Source organism: Athene noctua, chromosome 19, assembly GCF_965140245.1.
Source record: "Athene noctua chromosome 19, bAthNoc1.hap1.1, whole genome shotgun sequence".
Lineage (NCBI taxonomy): Eukaryota > Metazoa > Chordata > Aves > Strigiformes > Strigidae > Athene > Athene noctua.
The window spans coordinates 3,836,250-3,864,088 of record NC_134055.1 but is presented as its reverse complement, the minus strand read 5'-3'; the positions used below and the strand labels follow the sequence as shown (position 1 = coordinate 3,864,088).

The 27,839-nt window shown below is 45.0% G+C and overlaps 3 protein-coding genes across 6 annotated transcripts; 2 read left to right on the top strand and 1 right to left on the bottom strand.

The window, feature by feature from the left end:
* Positions 1-1,395: 1,395 nt before the first annotated feature.
* On the bottom strand, positions 1,396-15,282 carry SKA2 (spindle and kinetochore associated complex subunit 2). Of its 4 annotated transcripts, none has more exons than XR_012634846.1 (6): positions 15,202-15,282; positions 5,985-6,074; positions 5,035-5,211; positions 3,631-3,714; positions 1,960-2,068; positions 1,741-1,879 (listed from the first exon to the last, which is right to left on the bottom strand). XR_012634846.1 is itself a non-coding variant. In XM_074922946.1 (5 exons), the coding sequence occupies exons 1-5, from the start codon at positions 15,232-15,234 to the stop codon at positions 1,829-1,831; spliced, it is 435 nt and encodes a 144-aa protein (XP_074779047.1). In that variant the 5' UTR covers positions 15,235-15,282; the 3' UTR covers positions 1,396-1,828. The 4 variants fall into 4 exon arrangements, 2 of the variants coding, with proteins under 2 accessions (XP_074779047.1, XP_074779048.1); XR_012634847.1 differs by having other exon boundaries at positions 5,062-5,211; XM_074922946.1 differs by lacking the exon at positions 1,960-2,068 and having other exon boundaries at positions 1,396-1,879.
* A 1,406-nt stretch (positions 15,283-16,688) lies between these two features.
* Positions 16,689-20,580, top strand: PRR11 (proline rich 11). The gene is made up of 9 exons (XM_074923060.1): positions 16,689-16,792; positions 16,999-17,152; positions 17,684-17,806; positions 18,574-18,825; positions 18,973-19,068; positions 19,570-19,679; positions 19,793-19,852; positions 19,936-20,032; positions 20,512-20,580. Exons 1-9 carry the CDS (start codon positions 16,689-16,691, stop codon positions 20,578-20,580), a joined length of 1,065 nt encoding a protein of 354 aa, XP_074779161.1.
* A 913-nt stretch (positions 20,581-21,493) lies between these two features.
* On the top strand, positions 21,494-27,732 carry SMG8 (SMG8 nonsense mediated mRNA decay factor). The gene is made up of 4 exons (XM_074922972.1): positions 21,494-23,227; positions 23,888-24,033; positions 24,428-25,303; positions 26,820-27,732. The coding sequence occupies exons 1-4, from the start codon at positions 21,502-21,504 to the stop codon at positions 27,015-27,017; spliced, it is 2,946 nt and encodes a 981-aa protein (XP_074779073.1). The 5' UTR covers positions 21,494-21,501; the 3' UTR covers positions 27,018-27,732.
* The last annotated feature ends 107 nt before the right edge of the window (positions 27,733-27,839 follow it).

Below are 27,839 nucleotides of genomic sequence, written 5' to 3'. Positions count from 1 at the left end.
AACAGGCCGGGGGGCTGGCCCCAAGGCTGCAGTTGCTGTTAAATTACACGCAGCGCAATCTTAGCTGCAGTTCTTTTCCCACTAACCCGTATTTCTTTTTTTAGCCGGATTCCACTAATAAATACCTAACACTGTTGGAGGTAGTGAGAGTAAGGCTGAAGCCCTGTATTGAAAATGGATCAATATGATTAAATGCTTAATCTGTGAAGTGATAGCAACCTTCTAAGTAAAAGGGACACGGCAGCAGACATCAAGTTATCTCCGTCCTTTCCTCCCCTTTCTGCTTCGATACACAAACTGTTCCTCTTCCCAACTGAAAGGGCTCAAACCAATGAATTTCTGATTAAGCCTAAACCGAAAGTTTTGCGTGTGTTTGTTTCCCAAGGACTCAACTGTTTTCCCTCAGCCTCTTTGTCTAGACAAAAGTAAAACACTCCCTATATAACTCACTGATACCAGACTCAAAAGCCCTCAGTGGGCGCTTGGGCAAAATAAGGTAAGGGGAACGCAAACAAAAAGACACAGAGATACCATCTAGGGAGGATGATCTTTCCAATTTAGGAAGGAGACACCTGGACTTCACAGGACACGCTCTGGAAGGAGCAGACACTGTCAAGAAGACCACGTACTACTTCCAAAGACCCTCACTCTATTTTCCCTGGGCATGCCTAGACGATATAAATGAACTCCGGGAACTCATTATTATAAGACACCCTTTTCCAGGAAATGTAATGAATATGTATGATTTGTCTGTATGTAAACTGATGTGCCTTGCTAGTTCTGGGGGGTCCTTATGGTGGAGAATCCCCAGGGCAATCCCAGCACTGCTAATAAATAATAAATGCTTAACACTTCTATTGGATTCTGTGAATTTCTTTCACAACAAACTCTTAAGTAGACCAGCCAGTTCACTGATGAGTTCAGAAATCAGCCTTCCCTTTCCTAAGGGCACTGATTTAAATTTCTCTCCTTTGACAGTCATCATTTTTCAGAAAAAAAAGTAGGAACTTAATAAAATTCACATACTTTCTCAAATTAGGCTGAAATAAACATTAAAACATTAAACATAAGAAAAAAAAAATCCTTTTTTTTTTTTTTTTTTATGATGAGGGTGGTCAAACTGCAACAGGCTGCCCAGGGAGGTTAAGTCTTTGTCCTCGAGTTTTTTGGGACACTGCTCTGAGGAGGCGGTTGGACTGGACAATCTCCAGAGCTCCCTTCCAACCTCAGCTATACTGTGAGTCTGCAGTTTTGCTGGACTGTAAAAAAAAAAAAACCAAGACAGTTCACATCAAAGGAAAATTAAAAGGGTCAGGGACCAGGTTCAGGGGTTAGGGCAGGGCTCAGGGTCAGGAGTCATGTAAACAAAAAGCTCAATAAATCTATGGCCTCGTCTCCTTAGCTTTCATCATTTATTCAGGAATGTAAGTACAATTAAGTGGCTTGGGTTATTTGTGTTAAAAACCCACTCTGGAATGTAAGCAAGAATATGGAAGTGTCACGTGGCTAACAATACTCTCCCAAAACGCATCAACTATAGTCCTACAAATATCCAGGCTAAAATACCAACCTCAATGTTTTTTAACTCTGCAATTTTAAGTATTATAAAGAGAATTTGTATACAGAAACATTAACAGCTTTCCAACAGTGGCCTTATAACTCCTAGACGCAACAGAAATACTTGCTTGTTAATAATCCAGGAGCTATGACCAAGATGCTTGTGTGTCAAATGAGAACGGACTGAGCTTACATTTACACAACTAATTCAACGTTTCCTTGTTTGGCAAGTTCCCCAATAGCAAGTTCTTTCAAGATTCCTGTTCTTGAGTCAGTGGCTTTCACATTCATCTTGTTCATCTGTGAAACACTCACTGCTGCTCTGTAAGACAAAAGCAAACTATTTAGCAAAACTGGGTATCAAACATCATGTCTAGCAGAAAAAGGCTAAAAAGCACATACTGTTCAACGAACGATTTTTGTGAAAGCTCTGTAAATCTCACGCTTATTCAGACTGTCATCAACTTTTCTGTACTACTTCAAACTGGGAACAGTCACTTGCGAATCCAACCTTAGGGGTTAAAGAGACAGAATTCCCGAGTTAAAAACTTCCTCATTTTTAACATCAGCCTGCAAGAAATCCGCAGCACACATCCCAGCCAGGGGTCAGGGCTCGGCGAGGCGGGAGGGGTTGGTGCGTTCAGGGCAGGCATTCAGGGGTCGTGGTTTAGCAGCAGGGCTCTGCTTTTCCAGTCTGGATGCAGATTCCAAAAGCTAAAGGAGTTTGGTGGTGTGACTGTGCCAGTAAAACTTTCCTGAATACACCCAGTTTTGGACATCTGTACAGTGACACCAAAGTGAAAAAATCTGTTTCTGAAGCACCTGAAATTCAGTTTTGAAAATGATCAAATCATACGAGCCATTTTTAAACAAATTAATTTAGAGGGTTTTCCCTCTAGAAGAGAAAGGAGAGGGCTTATTCTTTGCATTCTGGTATGGATCTAGCTGAAAGCACTGCACCTGCAGCGAAGGAAAAAGAAGGCTTTCCTATTCTCAGGCAACCTACAGAGGCTGACAGCTCTGACAAGCTGAAGGCAGCTATATCAAACTCGCCTCAGCCAGAAATACAGCACTGACGAAAGAATCCCAGGGCCTTTGTGACATCCTTCCGTTCTTTCTGCCTTTCAGAGAACATCTTCAAAACACACTCAGTGACAACACAGGGACGGATACCAATTAAACTGGCCTCAGTAGCTGTAGGATATAGCTATATTTGGCATTGGGCCTGGTTTATGCCAGCTGTATGTTCAGTTCTTTAGAATTAAATAACGCAAAGACAGAAATTGAGAGCATTTATCAAGGTAGGAGAAGATATTTGCAAGCAAAGAGGGAAGGAAGCTGCAAGATACCAGACAGCTTTCACACAAACCAACTGTGGCAATAAAGGGACAGAAAGCGAGGCATCCTTTGACAGGAGAGCAGTGGGAAGTGAGAAGACACGCAGGAAAAGATACAGACATACGATAATCACACTCTATTAACCTTTTTAATATCAGACCCAGACCAAACCTCTTGCAGATAATTATATTAGAAATTTGTGCTTTTAGGAGTTATGGGAAAATATATGACTTTTTAACAAGTATTAGTTTACATCTACGTTCTACTGCATTACAGTTTGAATATATTGTTACTCGTATTCCAAAATTTATTTATTTAATATTTTACAGGAAATTAAATTTCTCTCCATTTTGATACACACTGGTTTGAATCAATCATTCTTCACTCCCACCCAAAAGGTTCCTATATAATGAGTTAACAGAACAATAGGATCGACAAGAGCAACCAACTGCATCTCTGAAAAGAAACATGAACATCCCAATTAAAAAATACGGGGAACAAAGTCTTCCATCACAGCAAATTTTTCCTTTGTGGACAATTTAATTGGAACAAATCATAAACTTTCATCAGTATACAATAAAAATGAAAAGGTTTGATACAAACTTTAGTCCCATTTCTGAAAAATTCCATTCATTTGAGAGGTATTAAGTCACAAAAAACAGCCCTTCTGACTTCAGCTGAGCTATACTCAGGATTAAGGGTTTCTGGAATACTGACACTCTGTGGCCTAATTACCTCTTCCGCTAGCGATTCCATTTCTTTAGCAGTTTGGCAGGTTAACTGCTGTGCTGCAGTCTGTTCTTCTGACAGAGGTGAGCACTAGGAAAAAAAAAAAACAAACCACAAACAGAGAACTCTGATACTTTCAGTTCCTAGGGTGATGATATTTACAGAAGAACTCAATGTTTGTATAGCCCTCTTCTCATGGAAATAGTAAACTGCTACTTTCCTTCAGATGAAAGCAAAGTATTTCTGAGAAATCCAGCCATAATATTCCTTTAACATCAATACTATAAATGATTCAATGGAAAGAAGATAAATTATTCAATAGAATGAAGTCTTTCACTTAAACACTTATATTTCTCCATACCAGTTTAATTCATCTTTGGTTTAGGAAATACACAAAGTACAACAGAATCTTTATCTAAACAGTCTAAATATAACCCAAGAGACAAGAGTCTCCCACTTTAACAAAATGCAAATATGAAATTATTCTTGGCAGCGTACCCTTGGAACACAGGGAGAGAAAATATTTTTTCCTTTCTGTGACGTACAACTACTGTCTTTTAAACCATTATACAGTGTATTTTATCTACAAAGACTTGTCTAGAGTAACTTGTCTAGAGCTGTTGACAGATTAAACACAATCTCAGGGCACTGTCATTAGAATATTAAAGTGAGAGATGAGATCTGGGAATGTGTTTTAGTCACACCAGTTCTGTCTTTGCCACTAGACTATCAATTAGCTTTTTTTGATCTAAATCATATTATTTGTAAAGGGACAAAATTAACACTTTCTCAACCTCTTCAAAACTGTAATGAAGCAGTGTCTGAAGACCACTTATGAAAAGGTGTTTTTACTGTTTTGGGTTTGTTTTTTTTAACAGATAGCCATTATCATACTGAGAAAAAACTGCCTCCTTTGTACTAACAGCAGTTCCACCATGTATGTTACAATGCGTTGGCTTTAATTTACTCACTTCAGACCGTGAAAATATATTTGCTATTTAAAAGCTTTTTTTGCCTTTTAAAATTGGCTTCACTTTCTAATTTCTTTAAGATGGCTACTTTTAAAAAATGTCAGTATAGAACTGGGACACAGCTGTGCACAGAGGCATCAATTTCCATGAAACTATTTAAATGTGTGTCACGCTATTCACACTATTATGGTATTACTTCAACCCCAGAACTGAACACCACTAGCTTAACCGTTAAGTGATGAATCAGACTTGTGATTTACAAAAAAAGCTCCAATCTTGCAAACATTTCTTCAGGTAAATGGTCTTATCTTCTAACAGTCTTCTAACAGTCTGCACTTAGAACAGTTTCCAACAAAACTACTCCCATCTACATAAAGGTTACACAAATACATGTTCATTTACAGGAGGAAGACCCAAGTGATTAAAATGAAAATACTACCTCAACATCAACATGTTGCTGTAGTACCTGAACCACCTTCACTGTGTTCCCTAGAGCAGCATGGATGGCCTTCATGGACTCTCTCTGCTCTATGTAAATTTTTTCCAGTTGCATACATAACAGTTTATAACGAGATTTCACCACTGAGATTTCTTCCAAGAGGGCAATTGGATTTTCCTGTGTAGAAATTAAAAGGACATTCAAACTGTTTAAGAAGAGAAATTTAATGTGGCCACATACCAATTAAAAGCGTAGGCGTTAAAGACACTAAAACATACCACAAAATGACCCTTTACAATGAAACGTGTAGCTGTGAGCATCTGTTTCATCTTATACATTTAATTTTTCATATGCAAAATTGATAGGTAGTGCTAATAAAACAGCGTAACTCTGTGATTCCACAACAAACACAGGAAGATGAATTTATTGCGTTGGTGAATTTCAATGTTTTTTCTGAGTTGGAATAAGTTAGGGTCTTCTGACTAAAAAGATTATTTTTCCACTATATTTCACAATATACACGGAGACAAGAACTTATTTCTAAAATCCTTTACATGATGGCATTTATTGTTTTCCTCTCATCTCCCCCCCGAATCTGAATTTAGTCATTGCTCATTAGCAAGTTTATCTTTGACCTCAGAGCAAGGGTGCATTTTATCTCAGATTGGAATCTGTCTCTTCAATTTAGGTGTTGACACTACTACTAATTTCTCAAAGCAGAACGTGGGAGAATTTCACTATACCAAGAAATCAAGGGGGTTTTGTTGGTTTCTGCACTGAATTCATCTTAGGCCAGTTATCCTGATACACGATGCAAGAAATACTTAATAAATACCTGACAACTAGATGAAAGAACAACCACATATATTTTAGGATTAAATAAAATTACCATTTATTACCAACTTCAAGCAAAATGCACTAAAATCTATTGATTTAATCTGAAATACTACCTCTGCTGCTGGATCATCAGGAAGACTTTTCATTATTTCAAACTCCAGTCTGTGTTGAATATAATCCAGATCAGATTCTGCCTTCTGGAACTAAAATATTTAAGGTTAGCCACAGTATAATTAAAAACCAAAATTTACAGACAAAACCCAACCTTCCTGGTACTTCAGGAAAGCAGCATCCAGATGCCTCTGTTTTAAAGGCTCATGTACTATAAAAGTAAGTTTCTATCCCTCCAATCTATTCCATGAGCTAACGTTTGCCCATTACACTGACACACTTCCAGCCTGAAAAATATAAAGCAGTAAACTTTCAGACTTAACATAACCACATGTAAGAATTACGTGTGTGTGTACACACACATACTTCTATTAATTTTACCCTCTTTCCATTTGCCTAACCCGAATTACCCAATTCTTCTCTTTGCACCTTGCCATGAGTACCTTTTTCACGCAGCTCCCCAAAATTCATGAAAAACTTTCCATCTCTTCCTATGTTACACGCCCTTGTAATGCCAAACCTCTCAAAATGAAGTTTTAAAGTAGTATCCCAGCTTGAAGAAGTTCTATCAATAGAACAAAACATGCCTCTTTTTTCAACTGATCTTCACTAGATGCAGGTGTTCGATTTTTTTTTTTTTTCTCCTGAGTTTTTAACATATTTCCCATCGCTTTTTACAGCTTTTTCTTGGCTAGTTCCTTTTCTTTTCAAATATTAAAAGTCATGTTAGCAAAACTGCAATACTCAGATATTTACACAGCAGAGATTATGAATAAGTGTTCAGGATCCAGACATATCAGGAGAGATTTTATTATTAATTATATTAGGAAATCATTCTCTCAGATGGTTATAATACCCATAATACATTTTATTATTCCCCAATAAACCAAACTGACAAATAGATAATAAAACTGATGACATCACATGTCTTTCCTTGGGATAAATAAGCCACCAGAGAATTATCTAATTGCCTTGTAAAACAGTCTGCTGATAGCATTATTACTTAATTAATTTTAGTCTGCAATTTTAATATCTATTAAGGACTTCTGCTCGAAAGAAAGGCAGTTTTCCCAGTTCACAAACAGCTCGTTAATTTTTTAAAGTAATCATTTGGTGATTTTAACAGTCACAGAAGAGACAGTGATGAAGGGAAGTTAAAAGTGCTTGTAACTTACTTAACTTGGTTTTCACTGTTTATATGGAGATTAACCCTGATGTGACCATTACAACTTTTTTAAGGATCAAAATAAGGCTCTATTTGTTAACCATATCCCAAAGTACTAACTGCCCGTGCTGTAACAGTAGCTAAAGTGACAACCTTCAGCAGTCTCTGGGTGTAGCCTCTAGTCAGGCCTGGACACCAAAAGGATGTTTAGGTTTTAAACGTCAGCCTTTGGGATCCACCTTCAGGAATTGCCATCAATACCTTGAGGATCTGGAACTTCAGAGAGCCTAAAGGAATAGTTTTAGATCCAAGATACTCTACAAGTATAGTAGATGCAGTGAAACTGCCTTTCTGATGCAGTGAAACTGCGTGATGTTTCATACACAGACACACCTTCAGTAAATTTTTTAATAATATCTTAAGGAAAATAAATCTAGTAAAGACCCTGAGCAGTTATACAAAGGGAAAGCTTTCACCCATTACTCCCATAACTTACCATCTGCCCAGCAAAACTCTTTCCCCCATCTAACCCAGAAACCAGTCGTGATAAGATGTCAGAATAAAATACTTTTTATTACACTATGTATTTTTAAAGAGTTCATGAGGGATTTTTTTCCTAACTGCTCAACCGTTTCTGTTCTCCTCCCCTAGCAAACATGTTTAGGTTTTCATTCCTAGAGGCAGGCACCCCAAAAAGATAACTTTTTGCTTTTCTCCACTTCCTCCATTTGATTAATTTTTGGGAAGGCAGACAACGAATATGGGTGGCTTTCAAAATTATCCACAAAGCTCTGTTCCTGAAATACTTGAGATTTACAGAACGACCATAAGCTACTAATACCAGGCTACTACTTTGATTCAAGACAGTAAAAATTGAATGTGAAGCTGAATGCTTATCCATCATGAGGCTGCAATTTTAAGATCTGTGCTTAATGAAACTATGAACACAGTTCAGTAGCACTGCTTTCTCCTAAAAGTATGCTAACTCTAAAAGAATTCAAAATTATTATCAGCTGTTTCAAAGCATGTTACTAAGCAAAGCCATATATTCCTCTATTATGATTTAATATTATATTTTTCCCTTTGTTTTATAAATATTTATTTCTTGCTGTATTTCAGGAAACATACACCTGCAAAAATCTCACCTTAGTGTTATAGGTTAGGACCACTGGTAGGATGAGTATTGCCCAACAATCACAAGGAAAACGCAGTTTGTGAAATGTAAATTTGTAATTTACTCACAGGCTTGGAAGAAAGAAACTGTGAGGGAAGACTCAAGCCATTGCTGCGTCCTCTGCTTTCAGATGCTTTGACAATACTATTGCACTGCTAGCTGTAAAGTACAGTAGTGCAATAAAGTCAGAGCATTCGTTAGCAGCAAGAATTCTGTACAAGTAATCAATACGCTCAAAATACGCTTTGGAAAAAAGAGGTCGAGTCAGATAGTGGTTTCTGTGGATCATGGAGAATTGGATAAGGTTAATAATGTTCACCAAGTCCTGAGATAGACACACATGTTGATAATCCCTGTCATTCTACTGACCAAGAGGGGGGAAAAAAAAAAAAAAAAAAAAAAAAAGACCCAACAAAATGCTCAACAGATCTGTCAGAAATTCAATTTCAAACAATTTGGTGTTCTTTTAACTGGAAACTACATTTCCAAATGTATTTCTTTTCTAGATTTGCCTCATCGCAAGAAAAGATTCTAAACCACTGTCAGACAAATGTTCTTAAACTGCATTACAGGGAATGTTTTCCGGACACCAGAGTTTGTTATTCTCATCTGCAGGTGCTGAATCACTTTAAAAAGCACTTAAACACACACTTATTTCCCAACATTGTGGACATACATTACCGCTGGGGGTTACCACATGGATGGCAGAGCACCATGAAAGGGGTGTATTGCATAAATCTCAAGAAAAAAAAACTCTTAGGGTTTGAAGGCACTAGGATTCCTGACAACAAAAATGCAAAGCAACCCAAGAACGGAGAGATGGATGGTGGCTGGTGCACACAGAGCAACAACCTGAATCATCTCCACACACGTCCCATTTCTCTAGAACACAAGGTAGGAAATAAGAATGCCTTGTTCCTCTTTGCAGGGCAGTTATTTCTAAGGAAACACACACGCAGAGTTGATGGCATTTGTCATTAAAAGACCAATTAACGTTCCTCCTTGGCAAGTAACTAGAAGACTGTGAACGCAAAAGAATAAATGAGTGGCAATCCCATTTTACAGATGTTTTTTCAAATCACCTTCTGGTCTCAGACGTACAATAGCGACTTTTGACTAGAAAAACAAGAACAATGAGTAACGTAGATAGTATTGCTGGCCAATGCCCTTTTAACATTGCACTGCTTTTTGTGCACGATCACTAGTAGTACAACATAAAAAGGGCACTGGACAGACACCACTCAATGAAAGAAGCAGGTCCACTACACCAAAAATACGGCGACAGGTATTAACTAAATTGGTCTCAGTGAAGCACTCTCAGCTCATCTGACAGTTTATCCATTTGTTATCAAATTTCACCAGATGGATGCCCACAACACTTCTCCCAGTGCAGGCTGCTGGAGTGCACACTGGAAGGCACTAGAGCTCAGGTTGTGAAGTCCTGAGCATTAAAGGTTAATGAAACGGTTGTTGTACGGAAGGAGACATCTATCACCAGCAACTACCACCTACTCTATTTTCATTAGAGGCCTGACCCTGTGTCTGTTGAAGCTGTTGGGAAGATTTCCAGTCCCAGCTGACTTCAATGAACACTTGGGCAGCACAGTCTCAGGTGCCTAAGTCCTCAAACACAGCACCTGGTATTCTTATTTAAATTGTTGAAAAATCAGCTTTATGATCTTTTGAGCAGCGAATCTCATCTTAGATTGTAGAAGTTATGGTTCACTCAGCTACTGTACTTTGAGCAATATTCACAAATAACCAGCGATTACCTGGTATTTTCGTACACATTTTTCTTTTTAAGCTCCCACAAATTATGTTTATCCCTGGGTCCACAAGACTAAAATGAAGCTTTCCATGAAATGCGTGTCAAAACCTCTGGGGAAATAAGTGTTATTTTATCACACTTCTGTGGAGAGAGCTGACTTCACAGGAAATCCAGGAAGAAGAAACAATAAGCAGAAGGAGAAGCAAGACACTCAAAGCTGTGATAGGTGAGACATAGTTGCCAACGTACATATTCTGATCAACATAGAATCACAGACTGGTTTGGGTTGGAAGGGACCTTACAGCCCACCCAGTGCCACCCCCTGCCCCGGGCAGGGCCACCTTCCACTAGCCCAGGTTGCCCAAAGCCCCGTCCAACCTGGCCTTGAACCCTTCCAGGGAGGGGGCAGCCACAGCTTCTCTGGGCAGCCTGTGCCAGGGCCTCACCCCCCTCACAGGGAAGAATTCCTTCCTTAGATCTGATCTAAATCTCCCTTCTGTAAGGTTTTTTTGGCTGAACCCCCCAGCTCTCTCAGCCTGTCCTCACAGGGGGTGCCCCAGCCCCCCCAGCATCCTCTCGAGCAGGTCCGTGTCCTTCTGCTGTTGGTGCCCCCAGAGCTGGACCCAGCCCTGCAGGGGGGTCTCACGAGAGTGGAGCAGAGGGGGAGAATCCCCCCCTGGCCCTGCTGCCCACCCTGCTCTGGGTGCAGCCCAGCACACGGGTGGCCTTCTGGGCTGTGGGTGCACGTTGCTGGCTCACAGGCAGTTTTCCATTCACTGATACCCCCAAGTCCTTCTCCTTGGGGCTGCTCAACCCACTCCTCGCCCAGCCGGGGTTTGTGCTGGGGATTGCCCCGGCCCATGGGCAGGACCTCGCCCTTGGCCTTGCTGAACTCCATGAGGTTCACAGGGCCCCACCTCTCCAGCCTGTCCAGGTCCCTCTGGGTGGCACATCCCTTCCCTCCAGCGTGTGACCTCACCACACAGCTCGGTGTCATCAGGGAACTTGCTGAGGGTGCCTCGATCACACTGTCCATGTCCCCAACAAAGATGTTAAACAGGGCCAGTCCCAACACCAGCCCCTGAGGAACGTCACTCGTCACCGCTCTCTGCTTGGACATTGACCTGTTGACCACGACTCTTTGAATGCGACCATCCAGCCAATTCCTTCTCCACCGAGTGGTCCATCCATCCACTCCATGTCTCTCCAGTTTAGACACAAGGATGTGCAGGACAGAGCCAAATGCTTTGCACAAGTCCAGGTGGATGACGTCAGTTGCTCTTCCCTTACCCACCAACTCTGTAATCCCATCGCAGAAAGCCACCAAATTTGTCAGGCACCCTTTGCCCTTAGTGAAGCCATACTGGCTGTCACCAGTCACCTCCATATTTTCCATGTGCCCCAGCAGAGTTTCCAGGGCAATCCGCTCCATGACCTTGCCAGGCACGGAGGTGAGACTGACTGGCCTGTAGTTCTCCGGGTCTTTCTTTTTTTCCCTTTTTAAAAATGAGGGTTATGTTTCCCATTTTCCATTCAGCGGGAACTTCATCAGACTGCCACGAATTCTCAACTGTGATGGGTAATGGCTGAGCCACTTCATCCACCAGTTCTCTTCGGACCTGTGGATGCATCTCATTGGGTCCCGTGGACTTGTGCACCTTGAGGTTCTTTAGATGGTCTTGAACCTGATCTCCTATGGTGGGTGGTACTTCATTCTCCCAATCTTCACCAGCCACTGAGGCAAAAAAGTTGTTGAGTACCTCAGCCTTCTCCATATCCCGGGCAACCAAGTCTTCTGGAGAGGGCCCACATTTCCCTAGTCTTCCTTTTACCACATAAACACTGACAAAGAAAAATACTGCACTTTTGAATGAGGTTTAGATATAGGAAATTAATAAATGAAATTTTTGAGGTGTATTTATGAAATCACCCTTTTCTTAAAAAAAAAAAAAGAAAACAGAAGGGTGAAGATGCAACTGCCTTGTGCCACCCAGCAGTTTTAATGGAAGGTGGGAACCAGGAGTAGGATCTTCTATCCTCTGCTAGAAGAAAGTAACAGAAGAATCAAACAGAAAACTAAGACTAACAGGGTGAAAGCAAAATCAGTTCAGTTTCAAATGGATTACCCAAATGATTTGGGGTAATTAGAACAGGCTGAAAGACCAAGCTATAATCTCAAAACCTCTGGAAGTTGTTACACACCATCTGTGTGGATAATTGACCAAACAAGCTCTCTGCCTTGAAACTACTTGTGCAATGATCATTTTGGTCTGCTCATAAAGTAGATCATAAGTGTCCCATTACTGTCTTCTTCCACTACCATCTCTAAAAGCCCCTGTTAACTTTAAGGGGGCCAAAATACCTCTCTGACTATTTACATGCCCTAAAATGAGAATCACTTGAAAGTAAGACTTTCAATAAAACACATAAATAAACCATAACATTCAATAAATCAGTAAATCTCAACATCTAGCCTCAACATCCTCTTTAAATAGATTTCTAAATTACTATTTTTAACCAGGCTTTACAGAAAAGAAAAAAAAAAACACCAAACAACAGATACAGGGAGATCAAGCTTACACTACGGGCAAGGCTGGAGTTCCAAAACTGAAATCAGAACAACTTCAGAGCTCTAACAAGAATGTCGTATGCCACCGAATTAAAATACTGCATATTATCACCACTCATTCAGTGCCATGGCTGCAGTTCAGTAGCCGAAGGAAAGCAAAAATAACCCCATCTCCTCAAAAGTGTGATCCCTTCAAAGCGAAAACAAAACACCCCACCTTGTTTTTAACATGGGGTAAAACTGAGCAGTAGGCAGGATAGTTTGAATTATCTGATCTTTCAACTAATGGGAGGGGTCTTGGCACTTATTCAACTTGTGACTTTTTGTTTCTTAACAGAAATTACTGTATTCTAGCTTAAAATCTTGACTCAGAAGCATCTATTGCAATGATGTGGAGGCCACTCAGTGAGGTGATAAAGGAACGTCAGCAGAACAAGCTCACATTTAGACAACTTTAAGCCAGTTGCTTCTTTCCAGACAAGAAACACTTACTTGCCCACGGTTCCTAACGCTTTAAGAGATGCATTATGCTGGAGAAAAGGGACTGAAGGAGCAATAGAGTAAGTAAAAGTAAACTAAAGGTGTTTAAACACAGGGCATTAAACAGCACACCAATTTTGTGTATTAATGTGAAAGTTTAGCACTCATCAGGCTAAGGGATAATGTGGATATACAATACTCCCCGCTACATTCTCCCAGTGTTCCTCCGATTCTTAATTTCTCTTTAATATTCCACTTTGGTGATGTTACTGTGCGCTGATAAGAACTAGATTATTAAACTCTTTTTTACTTATTTCTTAATGAAAACTTGAAACCAGGACTGCCAGAGGAGGAAAAAAAACCCCACCCAACCCAAAGATATATCTATTGTATTAACTGTCTCTATTATTTAATGTACTTTTTTCCTCCATGAGGACACTTGTGGTTTATCAATTAAGATACTTAACACTGCTACTAGGACAATTAAAATGACAAAAAAAACTTCTGGAAGTTTCCAAGCAAAAGCCAAAGGATCATCATATTTTGGAGAACTATGTCAGGATGAGCATTTGAAGTTATGTAAGGATTTAAGAATAGAAATGATGTTCTCTATTAAGCATTTGGATGCATAAAATATTCCCAAAGCATTTTAACTTTTTAAAAAAAAGAAGTGTCAACGAGATTACATTATATAGAAGCAAAAATGAAGATCAGGGTTTGAAGGATGCCACGAGGAACTTTGCTGTTGAAAGAGTGAGTTCTCCGGTGCCTCTCAGTAGGTGAAAGCAGGGCACAGCTGATGGTTTTGGGGTGGTTTTTTTTTTGCTTTTCCGTGAGCGGGGCAGGCAGAAAGGCGGCTATTACATAAGGTAGCTCAGCTTTGCCTTCAGGGGTTGGCTCAGAGAGTGCTGAAACCAAGTTAAAGGCTGTTGAGGGAACTCCACGAACTTGAATGGCTGAAGGAAGAGCCAGCCTCTCCTCAGGACTGGCTACAGCCCAGACCCCGCGAAGAAAGAAGGGCTGGCGGCCCCGCCGCACTCCTCCTCCAGCGCCGGGCGGGCCCAGGGTCGCGCCGCCGGCCCGGCCTCCCCCTTCCCGCCCCTCTCCTCATGGCGAGCGGCCCGGCCCCGCAGCGCCCACCCGCGGCCAGGCCGTGGGGGGAAGCTCCCCGGTTCCTCCTCCCGCTCTACCTGCCCCGGTTCTCCCGGAAAAGCGAGAGACCGAGGTGCGGCCGCAACCCCCAGCGGGAGGGACCATCCCGGGCGGGAAACCATCACCCCGCTCCCCCCCCCCCCCCCCCGCCCTCTTCCGCCCCGCGCTACCGGGAGCGAATAAAACAGGGAAATAATTTTTTTTTTTAAATTTTTTTCGCAAGGAAAATAAATGGGCCAGCCCAGGTGTGAGCTCCACCCTCACCCCCGACGGAGAGAAAATGGATTCGTCCGGGAGCGCTCTGCTCTGCTCTACCCCCCCCCCCCCCTTCCTCCTCTCCCCTTCCCTTCCCCTATTCCCCCGCCGCCACCGGGAAATGAAACGGACCGGACCGCTCCGGCCTCACCCCGCCACGGCCCCGTTTTCCCCGTCACCGGGAGGAATCACGGAATCCACCCACCTCCCCCCCCCCCCCCCCGTCTTCCCCACACACCCCTCGGCAGGTGAGAGGGAAATGGCCGGGCCCTGCCCCCGCGCTGGGGGGGTGAATGGAGCGGTACCAGCAAGCACCGCCCCGCGCCCCCCCCTCCGGGAAGGGGTGTGTGTGTGTGTGTGTGTGTGTGTGTGCGCGGAGCGGAATGGACCGGCCCGACCCAACTCGCCCGACCCGAGCGGCGGACGCTCCGTTGAGGGCACCGCGGGCTTCGCTCAGAGCCCGGATGGGGGCGCGGGTGCGGTTGGGGGGCGCGAGGGGGGACCCCTCGCGCCCCCCAACCGCACCCGCGCCCCCTCTTTTTTTCCCCCCCCCTCTCCCTCAAGCCGCAGCCCCCGGTGCCTTTCCGAGACGCTCGCTCCGCCTGCTCCTCAGCCCGGTCTCTCTCCCCGTCCCTCTCCGCGCCGCCCGGACTCACCATGGTCTGGAGCTTGGTAACCGCCGTCTCCATGTTGAATAGTTGACATTCCTCAGGCGGCGGCGGGGAGATACCCACCCCCCCCCCTACACACACACACACACCTCCCCCCCCCCCCCCCCCCCTACTTCTCCGCAGGATGGGAGAGTCGTCGGCTCCTATTGGGCAGCTGTCACTCTCCGACCGTCTCCTATTGGTTCGTGGCTGACAGAGGGAGCTCGCTATTGGATGAGGAAGAATGTAAACCCTCGGCGAGGTAGGGGGGAGCCCATTGGTTGGTAGGAAAGCTGCGGACAGGGATTGGTTACGTGGAGGGGGGAGGGGGGAGAGCCTCGAGACGCTATTGGTCCAGAGTGGAATCTAGCGGTGATTGGTTGGAGGAAGGGAGCGCAGCGCTGTAATTGGCGGGAAGTGGAGCGGTTTATTAGCTGCGGGGCGGAGGGGGGAGCGCCGGTTACCTCTCCCCGCTTCCCCCCCCGGTTCCCCCCGGTGGGCCGGTGCCCCCCCCCCCGCCTCCTCCCCACCTTTCCCAGCCGAGCGGTGTCCCGCAGCTGATTGGCAGGTCTGAAAAGACTTTATCCAATAGCGGGGCCGGATATCTTCAGTGCTCTCCAGGACGGGGCGGAGCGGCGTTGGGATTGGTTCGGCCTCGCGTCAATCCAACGGCCAATCAGCGAGAGGCTAACACGGCGTGATGGGCGGGGAGCGGAAGAGAGCGGCTCTGCCATTGGCTGCGCGCGGCGCGGGGAGCGGTTTGAATCGGCGGCGGCGGGCGGGGAGGTGAGTGGCGGCTGAGGGGGGGGAACCCCAAACCAAGGCGGCCCCGTGTGCTCGGGCCGCCCTGCCCCTGCCTCAGGTGGGGTGGCTGGGTGTGAGGAGCCCCCCGCCCCTCGGGGCGGGATCCCCGCGGAGCGGGCTGGCCCCTCGCGGGGGCAGGGAGGGGCCCGGGCGTTGGGGTAACGCTGGAGCAAGCGCCCCCGGGCAGGGCGGTCCTGGGCCTTCTGTCTGGGCCTTTTGCTTACGTTCTCCCCAGACGTAATTCTCCCGAAATGCAGTTATTTGTCACTTCAGGGTAAAGAAAATCCCTCCGCAAAAGCCCGTATAAAACCGGTACTTCTGACGTTGTTCACTCCTCTCTCCAACGTACCGAAACGTCCCAGCAGATCATCGCAACTTAAGAGCAGAATAATCACTTCTGCTGTGAAAGAAAGGCCGCGCCCTCTGTCACTGCAAATCGTCTCGAAATTCCAATTCAAAAGCTGTAACACATTCAGCTGTAGGGGTTTTTATTGGAATGTTAGGAGGATTTGCACTGACAAAGGGTATTTTATGAGTTGTATGTTATGCTTCTAGCAATATGAATAACTTCTGATTAAATTTCGGAGCTGTGGTTCACGCTCTTCCCTGCCTATTTGGTGACAGCTCTGTCCCCATGTGAAAGTGGGTATATTTCTAAATATTAAACGTGTATTTTTTTCTTAACAGTAATGGCAAAGAAATACAGACGAAAACGGAAAGCCCGAGCAAAATTTCTACTGGAAGAAAAAGGAGATGCTGTAGAGCCCCGGGGCTCAGGTTGTCCTTCTCCACGGTAAGGAGAAGCTCAGTTGCAACTTTTCCTTTTAAATCAGTTTCTGGGTCCACGGTTTGCTCTGGACAGCACATGGAATTGAGGGAACAGTATTGGTTTTGAAGCCTTTCTACATCGTGTTACGGATTGTTGGTCACCGTTAACTTTTTTAAAAATTTGAAATGATAAACAGAATTATGGCCTCATTCTGAAATGTTCTGTCCCAGGTCAGCGGGTCATCTTCCTCTGAACACGTCAGCTATCCCAAGCCATCTGTCCTCACTCTGGTCATTAGCTTTGCCCAGCGTAAAAAATGTGGTAAAACCCTTTACGACAACAGCATCGTTCTTGTATTTTTGGTGCCAAAACACGGTTGCGCAGGTGAGTTTTCTTCTTCTCTATTTTTGCCAGTGCGTGGGGTTGTTCTCAGCACTCAGATGCGGGATACACAGGCAGATTTGAGAACTAAGTTGTAAATCTAATAATGTCTATTGAAACATCTAAAGTATATTTAGTGTTTACTGTTGAAGGAATAAATATGAGGAGAGTGTCGAGGCAACTGTGGGCATTAAATGCATACGTGCAATTGTAGCTTTTTATTGGAATATCAGGAGGATTTGCAGTGACAGAGGGTGCAGTCATTCTTTCACAACAGAAATAGTATGAGCTTTTCAGGTCAAATGTGAATTGTACTTTAGAATTCCTAGATGAAGTTAAAGTGGTTTTGGAGAAAGTCACTCTCTGGGTTCCTGCCAAGGAATTATTTGGTAAAATTCTGGATCTTTGTGTTGTGCCTTTCCATTGATTACAACAAGATGTTGCGATAGAACTTTTTAGGAGTAATCATAGCCTTGTCTCTGGAAACATAACTTGGTGGTGAAAATGCTTATCTGGGGTTTTTTTTATGCTTAGAGTTTTAAGGTGGTTAAAGACACCATATTTCCATGGCAAATCTACTTAAGGGAGCTAAATACGTTCAGAGAGCAGCTGGAAAAGTTGGAAACTGAATTTTCCAGACTACAAGGAACGCTCCAGGTCAGTCTCCGTCCCAGTGGGGCAGGGTGATGTTTGCTCATGTAAGCATGTAAGGAACTGTGGTCAGTGCAGATAAACTGAAATTTTAAGAGCTTCTGTGTGAGCTGGCACAGGCAGGACCAACCACAAGCCACGGATGATATGAAAAGCGTAAATTTATTCCCGTTACCTGGCGACCCAAGAGATCCCCACAGCAGCACCAGGGCAGAGGCACACAAGCGGCGACGCCAGCACCACGGAGCTCGGTCCTTGCTAGGCAGGAAAAGAGGAAAAGATCTCAGGCCTGCTGCTTTTTGCCTGTATATAGCCAAGATTTTCACAGGTGTACTTTTCCACTGTGCTTCGATCTTTCCTACAGCAGGGCAGGAATCTCGAGGAGGTTTGAGGCTCTGAGTTTCTCAGAGGTCTGTGTTGTCTCAGCGCAGGCATCCTGCCCGTCCAGCACACAGAGCTAAGCAACAATTCGTGTGATATCTGTGGGTTTTGGCACCTCGGCTGCAAGTCACTTCAGCGTGTTTACAATCCTCCTTGCCGGTGTATTGCCACAGCTCCTCACTGGGCAGTGTTTCACTTCTTCTTCACGTTCAGCATTACTAAACGGTGGTTACTTCATAGCTAGAGGGAACTGGCTTGCTGGTGAGCCTCGGAAGAGGCTTTTTATGTTTTTCTGGATCAACTGAAGCCTGAACCTTTATTCAGAACTCTGAAATTCCATCTACCTTTACCAGTGGATTCAATATTCTCTTATTTATTTACATTGCTTGCAGATGAATGGAATTGCAGCTTCGTCTTCAGAACATTCTCTTTGTCAGAAGTGTAATAAACCAGTTCTGGGTGCTCCCATCCAGACGCCGTCTGCAGTGTCCGGGCCTTGCACAATACAGCTGCAGCCTCTGTCTGCACCCCCTCCACCTCTTCCTCCTCCTCCACCACCACCACCACCACCACCACTGCCCCCACCAAAACTGCCTCCGGCACCTCTCCTCCTCAAACGGGGCAACGGCTCTAAAGCACTTCTGGTAGGGAATAAGAAGGTTCCTCTATTTTTTTTTTTTTTCCTCTCATGGCTGGGTTCTTTGGACCCGGTTTCATCAGGAATGTGGGTCTTTGTGAATGCTCAGTCACTGGCCGATCCTGATTTCCCTTCTAACCTCCTTTGTTCTCAGGCACCGTCCCTGAAAAAAGATGGGCCGATGCAGATCACTCTCAAAGATCTTCTGAATGTCAAACTGAGGAAGACAAGCAACCTGAGCGTGGACAAGGTAAACCGGAGGGGACACGGATAAATGGGTGATGGTGTATCAAGGCAAACACCACCCTGGAACTGGTGTATTTCCTGCAGTGCTTCTCTTAGCCCCTCAGAGAATTTTTTTCAATAAATTAATTCCTCTCTTCCCAAAGCCCAGTGATCAGCTTTAAGTAATCATTCTAATTCTGCCCTTGGAAGTGAAAAAATTAAGTAACTAACTCCAGTCTCATCTAGCACGCAGGACAGTGCTAATTTTACATTAAGGGCGTGCAGCTTTACATCTGTGTGTTATCAATAGATTCTGAGTTTTCTTTTTCCCTGCTGGAACGTTGTTTGCAAAAGTTTGGTGGTTTTTTTTTAATAAGTCTATTTTTATCCAAGGCACATGCAAATCTTAATGATTCATAAAAGCCATAAACCACAGAAGACTTTCAGAGTATAAATATTAAATAGATTTAAGGTCAGTGAGACCTTCTAAAGTTTATTTGTGGTAACATTTCTCTTCTCACTTTAGGCAGAATCACCAGTGAAGACATGCAGGGCATTAATTACCATCTCAGATTTACAGAGTGTTAGTCTGAGACCTAAATCCAAGCCATCAGCTCACATCACAACCTCCTTAATGTAAGATGCTTTCTTCCTTTCTTTGATACTGGATTTTTCTGGTCTAAACAGTAATTAACGTTGCTTACAGAGTACAAAATGTTTTATTTTGACAATTTATCTTGTTCTTTCAGTACCCCTGCTAAAAATCAGTTAGATCTTCGAAAACATCTGAAGAAAGTCAATATACAAAGGTAAATTCCTTTCTACTCTCGTTTTTGTTTTTTCTAGAAAAAACAGAGAACTAATCATAATTCCCCGTTTCCAATCTTTTCAGAAGTCCTGGTGGCACTCCACTAAATAGTAAAGAAAACATTGAATGTGGGTCTGGGTTGACACCAATAATGACGCGGGCACTACGGCGCAAATTTCAGGCAAGTCGGGGTGTCTCTTGGGAACAATAAATTGACTTTAAAATCCACAGAATTTCATACTGATCTTTCTCCCTACAGTGCAGTGCTATTGGTATGTATTACCTAAGTTACAGTCTCTCCATAATCATCCCAAAGCCCGAAGTACCCACAAATAAGGGCGCTTGTTTTACCGATTCCTGATTTATTGGTAAGGAAACTGCAGGAGGGAAGTGCCGTTGCTCGTCTTCCAGCAGGTTATTTGACAGCACTAAGGGGGGAAGTTGCTTTTTTGATGGCCTTTATAGCGCCTCATTGCAATCTCTAACTTCATAGTTCCAGTTTGCGGAACAAAATCAGAGGGTTAATAATGTCTCTCTTATTTTTTCCTGTGTCTGTTTTCCTTCCTGAATGTCAGTTAAGAATGACACTATATTTTTATCTCAGTCATAATTAGCACTAAGTTGATCTTCTAAGATTTGACCCTTTTCTTATTTTGACAGATGGCTCATCCAAAAAGTCCCTCGCCAGCCCGGTTAAGTGCTGCAAACAGCTTTGATGAACAAAAGTAGATTTCGGGAACAATGTATTTTTCATTCGTGGTCACTTGAATCCCATTTTTATCTCACTCAAGCATATGTATTTGTAAGTAAATCTAGTGTACACAAGACAGGGTGTGATGAAAACCCTTTAGCAGCCTTTTGCTTTTTAAAGGCAGCACCTTTATAACGTGTCTCAATCTGGTTGCACTTATTAATGGGGGAAAAAAAAAAGAAATTTCTCAAGTCTTTTGCTACCCGGCTGCCACTGAGCAGAGACTATTGTGTTCCCAGCACTGGTGCTGTTTGTAATATAAATATGTGCGTGTTTGCTAAAATTCAGTATTGTTTTTACATTTTTTTTTAAACAAAACAAAAAAAATCCTGACGGTGATTACACCGGTTGGAAGAAAAGCATCACTTTTTAGCACTTTAATGTTATTAAAGTGAAAGGCTGCGAGTTCCCACCGCGATTGAGCGACGTGGGTGAGAACGTATGAAGAGTGTGTGTGGGTTGTGGCAGGGGTCAGCTCACCGGCCGCGTCAGACCGCGCTGCTTACAGGCAAGTACCCGGCAGCCTCCTGGAGTTCACGGTCAAGTGCTCCGGTGGTGTCCCGGTGGGACAAGGACCTGCCTTCCCCAGCCCGGTGGCTCCCTCGGTGGGCGCAGCATCCTCCCGCCCGCCCGCCCTCTGCCTTTCGGGGGCCGCGCAGCACCCCAGAGACCCCAGATTTCCCCGGGTTCTGCCCCCAGATTTCCCCGGGTTCTGCCCCCAGATTTCCCCGGGTTTGACCCCCGATTTCCCCGGGTTCTGCCCCCGCCCCGCCGTGCCCGCTCCGCCCCGTCTCTGCCGCGCACCCAGCGTCAAGGTCACGGTCGGCTCATCCTAACGTGAGTCCGCGGGGCGGGGCCGCGCATGCGCAGAGGCCGCGCCGCCGCCGCGGGCGGGCGCCATGCCGTTCCCGGCGGCGCTGCCGGCAGCCATGGCGGCCGGGCCCGTCAGCCTGCGGGAGCTGCTGCTGGCCGCCACGGCTGCCGCTGAGGCGGGGGGCGGCCCGGCGGCGGGGCCGGGCCCGGCGGCGGCGGGGTCCGGCGGCGATGAGGAGGTGTGCGTGGTGGGCATCTTCGGGAAGACGGCGCTGCAGCTGTGCTCGGAGAAGGCGGCCCTGGTGAACACCGTGTGCGACCGGCAGGTCTTCCCCCTCTTCGGGCAGGAGGATCCCGAGCTGGCGGACGGAGTCCCGGGGCAGGAGGGCGAACCCACGGGCAAGGACTACAACCACCTGCAGGCCTACTACAGCCAGGAGAGCCGGGTGCTCTACCTGGTGCTCACCTCCATCTGCGACACGCCGCAGCTGCTGCGGGCCTGCGGGGACCTGGCGGCGGCCGAGAGCGGGGAGACCGGGTCCGGGCACCCCTCCGGCGGCCCGGCCCCGCTGCCGCACGCCGAGGCCCACGAGTTCTGGAAGCACCAGGAGAAGCTGCACTGCCTGAGCCTGCTCTACCTCTTCTCCGTCTGCCACATCCTGCTGCTGGTGCATCCCACCTGCTCCTTCGACATCACCTACGACCGCGTCTTCAGGGCGCTGGATGGGCTGCGGCAGAAGGTTCTGCCCTCCCTGAAAGCCGCCATCAAAGACTGCCCGGTCGGCAAGGAGTGGAAGCTCAACTGTAGGCCGTGCCCTCCGCGCCTCCTCTTCCTCTTCCAGCTCAACGGGGCCCTGAAGGTGGATCCTCTCCCAAGCAGGGGCCAGGACCCCTGCGGTCACCTGGAAAAGCCACCCCCCAAGAAGCACTCCCCCAAGAGAAGGTTGCAGCACGCTCTGGAGGATCAGATCTACCGCATCTTCCGCAAGAGCAGGGTGCTAACCAACCAGAGCATCAACTGCCTCTTCACCGTGCCTGCTAACCAGGCTTTCGTGTACATTGTGGCTGGGGGGGCCCAGGACGGGGATGACCCAGTGGCCATGCTTCTTGACCAGCTCAGGAGCAACTGCACCATGAGAGAGACCGACTCGCTGCTGGCTCCCACCCTGTCTGGACCAAGGAGGTATCAGATGATGCGGCATGGCAGGCAGCAGCTGTCCTTCCACGCAGAGAGCAGCAGCAGCAGCTCCAGCTCCTCTGGGCAGCTTGTAGACTGCACCCTCAAGGAGTTCTTGTGGCAGCACGTGGAGCTGGTGCTCAGCAAGAAGGGCTTCGATGACAGCGTGGGGAGGAACCCGCAGCCCTCTCACTTCGAGCTCCCAACCTACCAGAAGTGGGTTGCTGCAGCTTTAAAACTGTATGAAGTGACCATCGAAGGCAAAGATGACGACCCAACCTCTCTCACGGGGGAACTGAGCTCAAAAATCATGGGCAGCATCAAAGTCTTGGAAGGCTATTTAGATATAGACACCAAGTTCTCAGAAAACCGTTGCCAGAAGGCTCTCCCCATGGCCCACAGCGCTTATCAGTCCAACCTGCCCCACAATTACACCATGACGGTCCATAAGAACCAGCTGGCCCAGGCCCTGCGTGTGTACAGCCAGCACGCCCGTGGCCCAGCCTTCCATAAATATGCCATGCAGCTCAACGAGGACTGTTACAAGTTCTGGAGCAACGGGCATCAGCTTTGTGAAGAGCGAAGTTTAACAGACCAGCACTGCGTCCATAAGTTTCATCTGCTCCCAAAAGCAGGTGAAGAAGCTCACTCGTCATTGGGTTTCATGGTTTCATTTTGGATCTGCTTCAAAATGTCCTAGGCTGAAAACACCCGCTCTTGCGTGTTTATGGAAGATGAAAGTTTGGCAGCTTTAAAGCTTCGTCTTTGTATGGTGGGATTAATTACAGCAGAGCTGTTGTGCAGGTTTCCTTTAGGTTTGAGTAATGTTTAGGAGTGAGTCCGCTGGCAGTAGTTACTTTGATTTTAGTAGTAACTCTCATTTCGTCTTGCTAATTAGAAGCACTGCACTGGAGTGCTCCTAACAATAGATATGTAAGAGAACAGAAGTTTTCTCAGAAGCATAAGTACCCCCCCCTCCCCCCTTTTTTTTTTTTTTTTTAAATAGCTCGATTGATGTCGAGGAGTAGAAACTGTCTGATACACATTTATTGCAGGCAGAACTATTTATGCCTTTTAGGAAGAGGTTGTAAAAACAAGATTCCAGTGTAGGTTACACCACTAAACTAAACTGTGTATTAAAAGTGGGAAAGGGAGGAGTTGCTTGACGAACTGGCATTGCTGGTAAATCATTTTGCATGTGTGTATAGCAAGGAGGAAGCAGTGGGTGGAGGGAGTTAAAGAATCTCTAGAAATGGTGAGCAATTTATCAAGGGTTTGATTGATTTTGCTTTTAGGGGAAAAGCCAGAAGCAGACAGAAATCCTCCAGTTCTGTACCACAACAGCCGGGCTCGTTCCACTGGTGCCTGTAACTGTGGAAGGAAACAAGCTCCTCGGGATGACCCCTTTGATATCAAAGCAGCTAATTACGACTTTTACCAGGTAACTATCAGGTCTCTGTTTTTGCTTCAAGCAGTGCTTTTGCTTCATTAACAAAATCTCTGTTCTGAAGTGAGTTTCCTCTTAACCTCATCGGCTTGTAAACGTAGCTTGGGGAAGATGTTTCTGGGAACAGAAATTGCACGATACGCTGACCAGAGTGGGCAGTTCCAGTCTTCACCAGTGCATGCACGCAGGAGCATCTATTTATGCTTCAACTGTGTTCACGTGAATGTTAAATCCTTTGTGTCTGTGGGCTGTGTTCCCATTGCTGCTTTGGTTCTCACGTAGCGCAAAACCTCTTGAATCTTAGCAGTAGCTGCCGAATGTTAGGACTCTGAACTCCCTCATCTCGGAGGTGGAAGATGGAAAGTTAACCACGTTTTCTTTCTCATAGCTGCTGGAAGAAAAATGCTGCGGGAAACTGGAGCACATCAACTTTCCCATATTTCAGCCAAGCACACCCGATCCGGCGCCTGCTCGGGATGAGTCATCGCCTGCCCCTCCGGAAGGCGAGATTGAGAAACTGAAAGAAAAAGAACCTCAGACTCAGGGAGAAAGCACGGGCCTGAGCTTAGCCCTCAGCCTGGGTCAGTCCACGGGCAGCTTGGGCACCTACCCACCTGATGCCCAGGGTGGAGGGGACAATGCAGAAGGTCACGGGCAGAGTGGGGACTCCAAAAGTGAGAAAAGGCCAAGCCTGGTAGATCGCCAGGCATCCACTGTCGAGTACCTCCCTGGGATGCTCCATTCAAATTGCCCCAAGGGCCTTTTGCCCAAATTCTCCAGTTGGTCACTGGTTAAGCTGGGGCCTGCTAAGGCTTACAACTTCCACACAGGCTTAGATCAACAGGGCTTTATCCCGGGAACAAACTATTTAATGCCTTGGGACATTGTCATCAGGACAAGAGCTGAAGATGAAGGAGACTTAGATACCAATTCCTGGCCTGCACCTAACAAGGCTGTTCCTGGAAAAAGAAGCGCGGTTGTGATGGGAAGAGGAAGACGGAGGGATGACATAGCTCGAGCTTTTGTAGGATTTGAATATGAAGATGCACGTGGTAGGAGGTTCATGTGTTCAGGGCCTGATAAAGTCATGAAAGTGATGGGAGGGGGGCCAAAGGAATCCGCCATCAAAGCCCTCAATTCTGACATGCCGCTGTACATCCTGTCGTCGACTCAGGGGCGAGGGCTCAAGCCGCATTACGCTCAGTTCATGAGACTCTTTGTGGTGGTTCCTGATGCTCCGCTGCAGATCACGTTAACTCCTCAGGTAAGCAATGGAAGAGGGAATCTGGTAACTGCTGAGAAAGGTTGTTGGAACGTAAATTTTAGGACTGGAAGGCACAAGGGTGATCGGAAAGGGGTGTCGGAGGGATGCTACAAGAAACTCTTTCCAACTCAAACCAACTTCAGATAAATTCTCTAAGGCAGTAGTCACCAGAAGTATCTGTTTTATAAACAGGTTTGGGTGTTTTTTAAAGTTCAAGATTGGCTTATGCCAGCTTTATACTTTGTATAATGTAAGTTGTAAAAAAATATTTTCTCAAGGATTGATGAATAGCATTCCATACTGTAATAACTGCTTCTTTTTAAGAAGAGAACAAGTAAGTAATGACGCTGTAAGAATGAATTTATTTTAAATGTCGTAGAGAAAAGCAGTGACTCATTGCTGAGATTAACTATTATTAGTTACCCTTTGAATTTAGGAGGTGAAGAGGTGTTGGGTTTTTAATTGGAGGGTTTTTTTCCATTTCCAAATGTATATTAAAAACAACAGAGAAAGAGCTCTCTTTACACTTTCTTACTTTTTAAGGTAGTAAAATATGAACAAGCGTATCTTCTTTCAATTACTGCTGTATGAAATCCTGTGTGCACGTAAATGCTTATTATTTGTTAGCCTGTGGCAAGAAAAATGGCGTTCATTGTAGTGGTGTCACTGAGTAACAAGTCAGCACAAAACATATTGGTTGGGGAGAGACAGATCTGGGACATTTTGTAACCCTTGGAGCTGTTTGGGAAGTGCCACAAGATCCTTAAGGCTGAATCACGAGACAATGGAGTTGGCTGCTTTTATGGGACACCTTCAAATACTCAGATACGAACCTGCTTTGGTTTAGAAGTTAAAGGAAGAATACTGACTGAACCCTGACGCCCACACCAGTATTTCAATGCAGTTTATTGTGTTATTGTTTGAAACAGAGGCAAGAGTTGAAGGTTCAGTTTGTGTTGATACTTTTGTTGGTCATTCCCAGTGTACAGCTGTATCGCAGCTTTTGACTGCTGAGGGGGTGTGTGTTTATTTCAAGTATCTGTTGTGTTATGCGTTGTGGGTTCCACACGTCGGTTCCTCGTGTGAATAAGACCTTCTGAATCCTTTAATATGAATTCTACAAGAGCCCTATTAAATGTTGCTGAAGTCCTTGAAAGTTCACGTTGGTTTAGTGAGGTTACAGCTCGGGGCCATCTGTGCCGCGGCATTGAAATCCGCTGTTCTCACAGCGTTTCCTGCTGCCCGAGAGGCAAAAGGCTTGTGTTTGTATTGTCAATCTCTTTGGTAGGACCTACTCTTCGCTGTGATAAAATTGAAAATTTATGGATCTCCCACAGTAATGGCACAGTGATTACCAGGAATGTGCTCAAGTGGTTGAGAACGTGGTGGTAGGCAAGACTTAAGAGACTTTCTTGGATTCAGTTTGCTTTTAAGTTTTGTTGTGGGTTGTTGGTGGTTTTTTGTAATTATTCTAATGATGTTTGATTATCTACTCATATTTCCTTTTTCTTTTCAGGTTCAACCAGGGCCGCCACCTTGTCCTGTATTTTACCCTGAGAAGCAGGAAATTACCCTTCCCTCTGATGGACTGTGGGTGCTTAGATTTCCTTATGCATACGTGACAGAACGTGGACCCTGCTTCCCTCCCAAAGAAAGCCAACAATTAATGAGCTATAAAGTTCTCCGAGGAATACTGAAAGCGATTACACAATAAGAATTATCCTGGTAGATTGATTTTTAGTTTGAAAATACTGTCTTCGATCCAAAAAATGGATTTTGATTCATGTCTGTTACCCAGCTGGTATAGCCCACTGTATTTCACTGGACACGGTCTGATTGAAAATAAGGTCTGATACCAGAGTAGAGAAAGGAATCCGAGATGTATACATTTTCCATTTATTACATTTTTCACATGTGAAAAATAAAAGCTGGTTATCGAAATGTACCAAGCCTGTATTACTAGATGTTTTGACGATAGTGCTTTCCTGCATCATATCTTTCTACACGTTTAGGACTATTTAAAAATTACTATTATTTGTCATATTGAGGCAGTGATGGGCAGATTCTTTTCTCATTTTCTAAACAAGCTATTGGTTATGCAAACAATAGATGCTTTTTAATGTGCTGATGTGAGAAACCATTTGTGTTTGATCTTAAAAAAAGGAAAAAGGCATGGCAGTTCTGATTTGTGTTAACACCATAGCCAGAAAATGTGCTTACCTATATCCAGTTGAAATATTTTACTGTATTTGTATACACAGATCAGATTTTGTTAACCTGCTGACTTAATTTCATATTTTGGAATGACAGATCTCTTTGGAAACTAAACCTGCTGGTCAATTTGTGGAAAAATTAAAGCTGTATGAGCTTGTTCATTAGAAGCAACTGCAGCTTTGTTGTCAGTATAGCTTGACTTGTGATTAAACGGATTTCTGGTTGCTAAGAGGATGGTTTTGGCCCAGTTTGAATCTGAAATGGAGGAAGTTTTGGCAGTTATACCGCACTCTGTAAAAGATGTGCTACATGATGTACTGAA